At 36.9% G+C, this 11,468-nt stretch overlaps 1 protein-coding gene across 2 annotated transcripts in view; it reads right to left on the bottom strand.

The window, feature by feature from the left end:
* Positions 1-1,405: 1,405 nt before the first annotated feature.
* HEATR5B (HEAT repeat containing 5B) overlaps positions 1,406-11,468 on the bottom strand; it is a 55,560-nt gene continuing 45,497 nt past the window's right edge. For both annotated transcript variants that reach the window (XM_056486511.1, XM_056486512.1), the window contains exons 32-36: positions 10,876-11,145; positions 8,933-9,157; positions 7,102-7,253; positions 3,955-4,168; positions 1,406-2,360 (exon numbers count right to left, since the gene is read on the bottom strand). In XM_056486511.1, coding sequence (XP_056342486.1) covers positions 2,056-2,360; positions 3,955-4,168; positions 7,102-7,253; positions 8,933-9,157; positions 10,876-11,145 — 1,166 coding nt within the window. In that variant the 3' untranslated portion in view covers positions 1,406-2,055. The remainder of the gene's footprint in view (positions 2,361-3,954; positions 4,169-7,101; positions 7,254-8,932; positions 9,158-10,875; positions 11,146-11,468) is intronic.

Genomic DNA, 11,468 nt, shown 5'->3' with positions numbered 1-11,468 from the left:
AATCTTTCCAAGAAGTTATTAATTCCTAGACTGCCTGGTGGAGGGGAGGGAATCTAAAACAGGTTGTAAACTTGTTTTCTGTTTTACTTGCAAAATATTTGTGTTGAATTTTGAACTGGAAGTTTCCTTAATACTTTTGAATGTTAAACTGGTTCAGAACTTCTTCTAAGCAAAACAGATTTGTAACGCTGGAAAGACTTATCAGAAAGGGATATATTTAAATCAATTTAATTCCCACTACCCATACAGTAAGATGAAAAAACTAGTGAAGTTACTTTTCTTCTCATGTACAGCACATAGTTTTTACTTCTGCATATATCTTTACTCCTGTAGAACAATGGAACAAGACTTGATTAACATCTTTATGAAAACAAAATTGAGATTAGAGTATGCACCACTTGCTGTGTCCTCACTTTAGTACTAAAACATTCCCTGTGAAATAAAAGCATTTTGGATTTTTTCTTAAATATTTTGCACACAGCGAGCTTACCACAGGGTGAAAGAGCATTGTTTTGACCATTTTGCATAGGTACTCAAAGAGATATTAGATAAGGTCTTAGAGGAAAATAGAAAGCCTAGAGGCAAGTATCTATGCAAAAATAGTGATCTACAAATATTTTAAGCAGATATTAGTCATATTCAATTCTATTTACTATCCCTTTGTTATATTTGAAGTTGAAGCATCTGAAATATGCAGTCTTTACAGAGTATACAGAGAAACATCAGAGATGAAACTCAGCAGGCCTAATGGAGACCTCTAGTTATGTTACTTCTCTCAATAAAGCAAAATGTATAGAAAGATCCCTATAAAAGCCCATAAATTCAACAGCTGTGTCCAAAAAGTCATGTAAGTCAGTCCTATATACACAAGAATACATGGTTCTGCACTTCTGCCAATAGGAAGGGTGAGGCCTGGCAGCAGACAGACACTGGGAGTCTCTGGCTGTGTGCTGCAAGGTTTGAACAGCACTTGAGCCCTAAGCCCCAAATCTGCACATCAGACTCACTCAGATGTGAGGAGAGCCACATGCTTTTGAAAAAAGCCTGGTAGGGGAAGGAAGAAACTGCAGGAGCCTGGCTCTCACTTTTGTTCTGCCCCCTGAGTCAGGACAGTGCAAAGTGCTCCAGTACCTCTGCTTGCAAACTTGATCAAGCACTACAGGTAGGATGTATCCAGAAACTAAAATCTAGCAGAAAGGTTAAATACTTATGAGTCTGGACAAAGGGCAGAGCACTGACTCATCATGTATTCAACCAGTTGCTGGCAGAACAGGAAGACTGCAAACACAGAGCACCTTACAAGGGCCAAGAGCTACACCTACAAAAAGGCAGATAGAAGGCATTTCTCTTTATAAACTCAGTTTCCAGTGCATTCTTTAAAATTTATATTTGAAGAGATAGGGGATAAGATTCTTTGCATCCTTTATTAATTTTCAAGCATGGAAATGGATTTGAAAGAGATATACACCACATAAATAAGGACAACTCATTAAGACAGCATGCTTGATCATTCACCTTAAGAAAGGCTGAAAATTTTCAATTCTTTTGTTGTGGGGTTTTGGGGGTTTTTTCATGCAAGCTGAAACGATCTACAAAGTCCCTTTCCCTATTATTTTTTTTAAATAGAAGGAAAAAATTCATACTTCTACACTAGAAAGTCCCCATGGTACAGGATAAGTACTTCATAACAGTTTTTCCTCTTCTCTCCATCCCCACTGTGTTAGTGTGTTGGCACAATGGCAGGGTAACAATCACCAGATTTCAAAAACCACTGGAGTGTTTGAGATAACTTTTAAAAATAAATAAAACTATTTAGATACAGAATAATTTTGTGGTGGATAATTTATAACAGAAATTCATAAATATGATCACAATTTCCTAAAAATCTATACAAATACAAGTAACAGCACTTCCCTTGTAATGCATGGATTTCAAGTAATTACACAAAGCTCCATTAGACAGCCTTTCACATATAAATTACACAAAATTAGACATGTATGCAGGGATAATGTAATGCTTCTGACTACTTAATGGTCCAAAAATAATAAAAGTAATTCAAAAAAAGCTAGTTTTCAGTTTAATTGTTGGGGTGGAATTTACTGTGGGTGGTGGTTGCCTAGCAGCTGCTTTTGCTTTGCTGGCCTGACTTGCTCGGACTGCAGTTTCTAGACGTGTTTTCAATTCAGGAGCAGCTCCCATTACTGTCTTGAAAGCATGTGGGTAAAGTGGACCAATGTGCATTAGATTCTGAAGTGCAAACTCGTGAAGATCCTTAGATGCTGCAGATGCAGAAGCAAAGGCATTTTCATTCAGCAAATAGGAGATCAGAGTGGGAACGAGAAGGGCAAGCAACTGTACTCCTAAAAATGAAAGAAAAAAAAATGTAATTGCCATATCTGAGAATGAAACAAAAAAAAATTTTCAGTTACTAGACAGGTAAGGGTAATATTGTTTTCAGAACTGACATTAGAAACTGTAATAAAAAATCATCAAATTTAAATAACTGACATGTAGATGGCTTCCTGTGCTTTGATCACTCCAATCTGTTTTACCAGGACTGAGTTTAAGATTTCTTTTATTGTTCATTACAATAAAATCCCGATGCTTGTTTTGAGATGCTTTTGCACCATCTGATTGCAGATCATTGATGAAAGATTGTAAGATGTAGAGTGCCTATGATATTAAAGGGTTTCAAAACACTTTTCAGGCAGACAGAAATGTTATTCAGTGGAATCTGAGTATCTGCTTCCCCAGTGAGCATAACTGAATGGATATCAGTATGCAAGTGTCCACAAAGAAGTCAGGGATAGTTATCTGCTGTTAATTATGTTGTGTTGGTCTGGGAGACCCTAATAAAAAAACTAGCAGGGCAGCTATACTTCAGACAGCATGACCTAGTAAGGCCACAGCCCAAAATGGCAAAAGGATCAAGAGAGTTGACCTCGAGAACAAAAAAGGCAGCTAAACTTAAGCAAATTTTTGTACCTAGAAAGAAATGTAAGTACAACTTTGAAATGTATAACCTGGTAATTGTACACTTTAAGCTCAAAGAACTTAAAAATTAATGGTAACTCATTTATCTAAATTGTTTTTGATTACCAGATTATTAATTATTTTCCCTTAAAGGTTTTGACTAATTCATATTCATGGCGTGATTGTCTCAAGCTAGCAAAAAATCAGATGTTCTGTTAACTCATTCATTTCAGTTACCCTCTCATTTCCATTTCACATGTGTTTCAAACAACTGTTGCAGAAGCAGAATGTAGCTCAAGAAATTTAGTATTTTATCAAAAAAGAGGAACTCCAACAAGGAGTGTGCTGGGGATAAAAAACCACAAAAGCCAACCAAAATAAACCTCAAAAAAAAAACCCTACACAAAACCAATAGTAATATTTTTACAAGGAACTTTTTCAGCGTTTAAAGTCAAATGTCAAAGACAGTAAGTCTTCAGAATACACATTTCAGTTGAAGAGTAACTAACTCAAAAATAAACTGTAAGTAATGTATTCTATCTAGTGAATCTTGCTTCATCTACAATCAAGATACTCTAACCAGTATAGTTCAATTTTTTTGGCTCTTTAGATAAAACTTGTTGAGCTGGTAGAAGCAACCTCATAAAAGTCTACTAAAATAATTAACGTTAACAATAAGAAAAAGTAAATTTTAACAGTCTGAAATACAAATTTCCAAACAGAATAAAATATCACTCATTATTGCAGTTCATGTTTACATTTTTTTCCAGCAATCACCAGAAATGCAAAGGCTACAGCATATCATGCTGTATATGCTATGAAAGTTCACGGATACAAAAGTTCTAGCACTGCAATTACTAAAGTATGTTGCACACACCGTCCATCTGTGACTACGCCATCAAGTTGCCAACTGCAACATTTCTAATTGTTCAATATTCTAGTTTAGCATTACTCATTTCTCTAGAAAACCTAAATACTTACTATTCTGCTCCTCACCAAGGGCAACCAATGTTTCAAGGACTTTAATTCCTTCCTGGACTGCTAAAAGCTCCAGATTGTTGTTCGGGCGGCTCCTTTCCACAGCTTTCAACTTCTCAACCATGATAGGGGCCAATGAATGAATATATGGAGTTGACAGGGCACGATTGGTGTGTTGGAACACAGAAAGGAGAAGCTGGTAACACTTGGCTTGAACCTAATCAAATCAAGATAAATACATTGTCCTCAGAGTTATTTGTTAGCTCAGGGAATCTAATAAACTTTGGCATCTCTGATAAAAAAGAAAAAAAAAAAAAAAAGACTACTAAATGGGAAGGAAGCACGCTAAGTAAGAGGAAAGCAGCATACAGCCCATCTAATAAAGCAGTATTAGCCCAGTGGTCAATAAAAGGAAGGCCAATTAGAAAGAACATGCAGGTACTAAGTAGCAGTAACAATATAAACTGAGAAAATAAAGGCATAGTTAATGTCATACAAGTCAGTCACACCAGTTCACAGTGAACTACATCTTCAAGCTCTAATAGTTGCCTAATCTTCAAAATCGTGATATGCTATTCCAATTGCAGAAGGGCAACACAGCCCATAAAAATGACTCAGAACAAAGTCATCTTATTGTTCTAACATGAGCCAAGGCTGTAGCCAAAAGTGTCAGGCCTGTCCATCCTTGCTTGTCATTCTCCATTTTGTGCTCGTAGTAGCCTAGGACTGTATGTGTAGCCATACTATGAGCTGATCTCAGAATGCTCTCCCTGTTGTTCTACTAATTTATTTTTTATCCTCTTCCCTCTCTGTGGAAAGCAGAGATTATTAAAGCCAAGGTTTGGGAACATGAATCACTGGTGATCTTGTTCAGATGAGTTTATGAATGCATTTTTTGGGGCATACAAAGCTCATCCTCCAAAATCCCACACAACCCAGGATTTTTTTAAAAGGTGAAGCCTCACAACAAACATGAGGATAAAACATTGCACATGTTTTCTAATGGCACTCAAGTCCGAACAGGATGAGTTATCGAGCACATGCTGAACAGAAATGTTCTAGAGGAAGTATTGCTGAACAAAATGATCTGTGATGAGATCCAGGGATTACTGGAAACACAGATATATAAATAAAAATATTAAAAATCATAGATCATAAAAACTATTGGTAAGAAAATATGCATTATGCAGCTCATATTACTGTTAATTCAATAGTATACAGCTGCACGTTTTCGACACTATTCAATATTCAAGGTCTGAAATAATAACAGTTCTTGTATCATTTGTATGCTTTATAACAAAGCTCCACAGAAGAACATTTTTCCTTAATGCCCTCCTCACCATCATCTCTGACCTTTTCAACAAATTTTACCTCTATCTCTCCACACTGTTACAAATAATTCTCTTCCCTTTCTGTCTTTCCTTAAACTTCATTCCTTATTAGCTGTTAAAGATGATTAGATTAGCCTTTGAAATAAGGAGTAAAAGTATTTGCTTAAATGCAGCCATATTTCAAAAGAGTTTCATGACTGCATCTGACAGCAGAATTTCATCCATTTTCCTTTGATCTGTGTAATATAAAACTTTGGACTAGTGTGCATTCACAGAAGTCTACAAAAACTTCTGAAAGGTAAAATCAGAGCTCCTTCAAAGCATTAAGTCACACTCTCATGTAAAACTTGCCCAGTAGTGTTGAAACACTTGGGTCTCTCGACTGACTTATCTTTTTGGAACAAAAGGGAATTGAGCTCACCAGACTTCTGGTTATTACTATACATGATATTTGACCTTTTCATGTGGTAATACTTTCAAAAATACTCCTGTATTTCTTTTAAAGCATCAGTAGTTTCTTTGGAAGAGTCTTCTCCTTAATCAGTTCAATGCACTTAGTCCAATCACGATCATGCTTTTATTACAAACAGGTGTCTCATTACTAACTGCAACAAGGAGTATTTTACATTTAAAAAGCCAGCATGAACACACAACAAGTATTACAGAGTATATGCTCTGCACATCAGTGAGAAGAGAGTGGACACCATCTGGCTGCTGTCCAAACTTGCTCTGTGTGTTACAAAACTAGTGGTAAGTTCCAGCTGACAGGCAGCTTTCCAGCAGGGTAGTGGGCGACCATGTACGTCTCTCACATTGTTCATGTGTTTATACAGAGCTCAGAGAGAGTACAACACAGAAGTTTTGCTTAACACAACTGACATTTCCATTCACACAATAAAATTCTAAGTAGCTTTCTAACCAGAGTCAGGCTTCAAAATCAATTGAATGTTACGTTCATGTTGGAAAACACCTGCCCTGCTATGGAGAATTATCAGTCTAAACAGGATTTTAAATGCCTCACTGTGACCTTAAATACATCCATATTTTTTGCATGTTTTTCTTCTCAGGAATCCCTGCAATGTTTGCTTGTGGAAACATCATAGATTTTTCTCCTTAGATCCCACCTGCAGATACCCATTCAAACTGATACATACACGGCTAGAAAAGTTAAGCTTTACTATCCATATACAGTGCATTAGCCTGCTTGAACCAAGTCAGTCTACAATTTTTTAACTTTCCTCTTCAGTGACAAAATAATTCAGAAGGCATTTCACAAAGGCAAGCCAAAGGGCAAGTGAAATCATAAGTCGAATGAATCATGATCTGTAGATGTTCTGATGGTGCCCACAAATTTATTTTTTTTCTCACAAACTGAGTTTTGTATGAACACGCAAAATAAACACAGGCTTTGTACAAACAAATATAGAATTGATCAGAAATGTGGGCAGTAATTTTATCTATGGAAAAATGGTTTTATTTTTATTATAAAATATCAACACTAATGTAAAAATATCACCCCCCCTATGGCAACCAACCTTTTCATCTGATAAAACTTCATATATCAAATACTGTTTTTGCCTTTTAAAAAGCTGAAGTAAAGAACCTGGCACAAGGCCATGAACACTTTATCTAGAACACTAAGTCTGGGTTATTTTGCTCATGAGTTTCAATAATGCATTGTTGAAAATTCTAGTTGTCTTGACAAAAGTATCTGTTCCTGAAGTAAAGGCATCACAAAACATTCAGGAAATGTGTTAAATATATCACTATTAGCTTTTGCTGGCTGCATATCATTCACATTCCTATAACATGATCTTACCCAAGGATCAGAAGAATTTAATGCACTTCTAAATCTGTTCATACATCCATTCTGTAAAGACTGCACTCCAATTATTTCAGTGCTTGCTGACCAGAGGAAGAGAGCAATAGCTGTAAGTATGCTTACTTCATCAAGAATAGGTTTAGAGGCTTCTGAAAAACAAAACCAAACATGCTGGTAAAGTATTCCAAAAACACTTTAGCATTTATTTAGTAAAAGCCAGTGAACACAGATAAACTCACAAAGAGGAAATACATGTACTTGAAGTTATTTGCAATTGCACATGCATTTACTTGTTACAGTATCATTATTTACTGTGACTGACAAAAATCTGAGCAATTCTATTCTAACAGTTGTTTTAATAAAGTAAGTAAATCTTTGTGAAACTTAAGAATACTTAAGTATCAAGGAAAACATCATCATCCACTGTCTTCGACCAAGTAATGCTTTTTGTTTTCAGTGTGTAAACAAGAGGAAAAAGAATATTTTAGATCCTTTCTCCATCAAAGATCTATTTCACTTTTTAAAATTCTTATCTTCAGCTGATACAGCAGAGTAAGAAACAGATACCCAGCATGGCAACGATTTTTACTTAACATGAGGTTTCACAGAACAGACTAGTTGATCTGACAGCCAATTGTCACCAATAGGAACAGTCCTGTTTTAACCTTTCCTGCTCTTCAGATAGCCTGTATTTGCCATTGTCACAATTTTTTTCCTTGCATTTCCAAGCATTTTATGTGACAATTTTTTCTTACATAATTTAAATTATTTTAAATTTACATTGTTTAAATTTTACTAAATGATGAGGTTTGAAATTGGATGCAGTGGACCTTGCTTGGATTTTTGTGTGTGTGATCTATCACACTTCACAGAAGATTGGAAGGGAAAACATACACTCTAGCAAGGAACCAAGAAAAATTTTGGAAGCCTGAAAAAAGGCCTACAGCCAGTGATGTTTCTGGAAAGAGGGACAGTGAAATCTCTACAGTAACTAAAGGCTGGAAAACAAGAGCTGATGTGACAAATCAAATTAGAAGTTTGGCTTGGTTAACACAAACCTAGTGATCCTCCCCCTTTGGACATTTCAGGACATGTGCAATTACCTCCTCATTCCCCATCTCTCACATGAGTAACTCCATTCAAGCCTCTCTTCACTCTCCACAAATGGCTCCTTGGCAATGTAATGGGATGTTTTTCTCCCTATGCAAATGGCAAATCTTTGTATCTCTCTTTTACTAACAACCCAGCTACGACTGCACATCTTTTTCACTTTTTGAAGGGCAAGGCAAAGCACATATGTGACCATAGGAGGTGGTCTGCAGTTTCTGGAGAGACAGTCACCATTGTGCTGGTGAGTTACAGGGATTTTTTTGGCCAGGATTTCTTTCTCACCAAAGAAAGCTTTTAACATTGTTGTGAGTATACTACTCCAGTATGAACCTTGCCACAACTATCTGTGGCTGTCTTCCCACTCATTCACCTTAACACTGACTGTCATTAAGACTAAATTACTTGTGCCAGCATAAAACCTGAGAGGCAGGGGTTGCCAGATGCATTGCAAAAGGGAAAACTTCTAACTGAAGGTTATGATCGACACTGTCAAAGAAAACAGCCCAAACAAGGACAAATCTGAGGTGGGAAGTCCTGAGATGTAACTACTTTGTTAAAGCCAATGTTGTGCTTTTCTTCAATAAAATCTATTAAGCAACTGAGGAGTTTTGCTCACTCAGGTCTTAAATTAAGATATAGGCAAATACCATACTTGACTTTTCATTACAGAAAATCCATTTTTCTTGAATTTGAATTCCTGCACTGGGAAACCACTTACCAGGCTGAGAATCTTCCAAGATAGATGCCAGAGTGCTGCGGATAAGACCTGTCCATTGTTTCTGAGTTTCATCAGTCTTGACTGTTGGAAGAGTAACAATAGTTTTTATCCCTTGAAGAGCTGCAGTGACTGGAGGTGGGACCTGATTATCTGCTGACTTCACTGCTGTTTCTTTCAGTACCCTTGTTATCAGAAATAGGATAGTGGGTAAGACTGTCATACACCCTAAAAAAAAGAAAAAGAAAAAATAGGATTTCTAAAGTGTGGTAGATAACCTCTTTGTCGTTCTCAATATGGCTGGAGACAAAGGAGATGAGATAAACTACAATTCAGGTTACAAGTGATATGTGTCCTTCAACATTTTATCACCAAATTCATTCATCAGAACAACTGAAGTGTATCATCACACAAGTCATGCAAGCCAACAATTGAAATGCTGCTGTCAGTTCAGAATGATGCCTTAACTATTAAAGCTTTGTACTACACGGCCTGTGATACATGGTAGGTCGTCCAGATTGCTAAGTACCTTAAAAAAGGATGACTAGGGTCTCATACACAGCAAAAATAAGAGGTCTGGAAACAAGTATCTAAACTAAGTTACTGCACTTGCCAAGTAAGCTGGTGTGAGGTACAGGCCCCAGAAGCAAAGGAAGGAAGCTGTTAGGGTGTCTCAAATCCTGGACAAAGGCTGTAAGAGTTTCAACAACACATGTAGACTCTAAGCCCCTACAGGACTGAAAAATGAGTGCTGTTGGGTTTAGGCATGCACCTAATCCTCAGCTTTCAAGCATCTCAGGCAGGCAAAATCAATCTACACATCACTTCAGACAGTCAAGCCTCTTTCCACATCTCTTTTATGCTTCATTCTCCCACAACATTGGAAACACAAATCCTGCCATTTTCCTACTTCTGGGAATGCTGTGGGGATAAATACATAAAGCAGAACAATTATGACAGGAAGAGGCCACTCTTTAACAGTAGTTTCTGAGCTACTTGCAGTGGCCACTTGCCAAATACTTAGAGTAATACCCTCACTCTAGACAACACAGAAGTAATACTGTTACTCTTTTTGCCCACTCTCTTTCTCATCACCCTCTCAAAAAATCAGGAATCAAATAAAAACAGGGCATGACTCCAAATCCATTGTTCTTTAAAGAAGTGCAAGACACAAATTCACAAATTTCTGCTTGAAGACAGGCCATATTGTCTTTTGAGCACGACTTTGTCCAAATCTGTTATTTTCAGTGCACCCTATTAGGGAGCCAACTTTAAAATATCTATATGACTGGGTGAAACTTCCCAAAGATTCTTGAGACAGCAGTTAAGCAATTTGCTCTCCAAAAAGCAAAAGTCAAAGAGCACAGCTTCCCATGTAATTGTGTCCTTTACCCATGAACTTCACTCAGTGCAATTATCCCAGCTTACACATATCCTTTGTGACAGTCTTCCTGGGCAGAAGAAAGCTCCATTTAGTTTATAATCATATTGGGAATGACTGACAGCCAACGGCTGCAAGCCCAAGTGCACCACAGATGAATTGTGCTGTTTTTCCCTCAGTAGGATTGTCTTTTCATACAGCTGCTGCTTTTCATGAACTTTTCAGGAATTTAATTATCTCCAAAATGTCTGTGTTCTTTAACAATATGATTATAATTGCCCAAAAGGTTTCAAAAACATGAAAAAAGGGGAAAAAGGCCAACAATAAAATCAGATTGGTACAGAGCTAATTTCCTCAGCAAATCTGCAGCACACATGCAAACCTAAAATCAAATTTCCTTTATGTTGCTCACTAGAAAAGCCTGAATTTTTATTTAGTTAATCACCTAAATATACTTAGTTTTATATGGCCCTTAAAGCATTCACAGCAGTATATTTACAGTTTGTTTTTAGCATCATATCCTCACTGTGCCACCACTCACACTTATTCTGTTACAATGCCTTACCTGCTGGAGAGCACAGGGAAGGCAGGTCAGACAGAATATTCACGGTGGCAGCCACAAGACGAGCACTTTCGTCAGAGAGGTGGGATTTGGCAGCAACGTGACTTGGAGAATCTGACACTTTTGAGCTCAGGTGGGGCATGTGTCGTACCAGGATAAACATCAGCAATTCCATGGCTGCAAAGACGAGAGACTTTCCAGGCACAAGACCACCGCTCTCACCTCCCTCTCCTAAAGCAAGAGGACTTTCTTTTTCCTCATTATCATCTTCATCTGAAAAAGGAAAGAAATGTCTGAGGAAACAGTTAAGATCCCATACCAAAGATTACATGACACACTTTTAACAAAGAAGTCAAAAATCAAGAAGAAAAGGTTGCTTTACATAAGATAGGACAAACATGGCTAATGTCAGACTAAATGTTTTAGTTGGAATTACTTCAAGGGATTTAAAATGCCTTAGTAATATTGTGATTGCAACAATACTTACTAAAGATCATTTTGGAAACTAGAAAACAAATGTAGTCTTGCAAAAAATAAAACTACAGTTAATTATTTTGCTTCTCTTAAAACTGATCATAAAATAACCAGCAATCAAT

The sequence above is a fragment of the Oenanthe melanoleuca genome, chromosome 3 (genome assembly GCF_029582105.1).
Source record: "Oenanthe melanoleuca isolate GR-GAL-2019-014 chromosome 3, OMel1.0, whole genome shotgun sequence".
NCBI lineage: Eukaryota > Metazoa > Chordata > Aves > Passeriformes > Muscicapidae > Oenanthe > Oenanthe melanoleuca.
The sequence above is the reverse complement of the archived record's forward strand: the minus strand, read 5'-3'. Positions and strand labels throughout refer to the sequence as shown.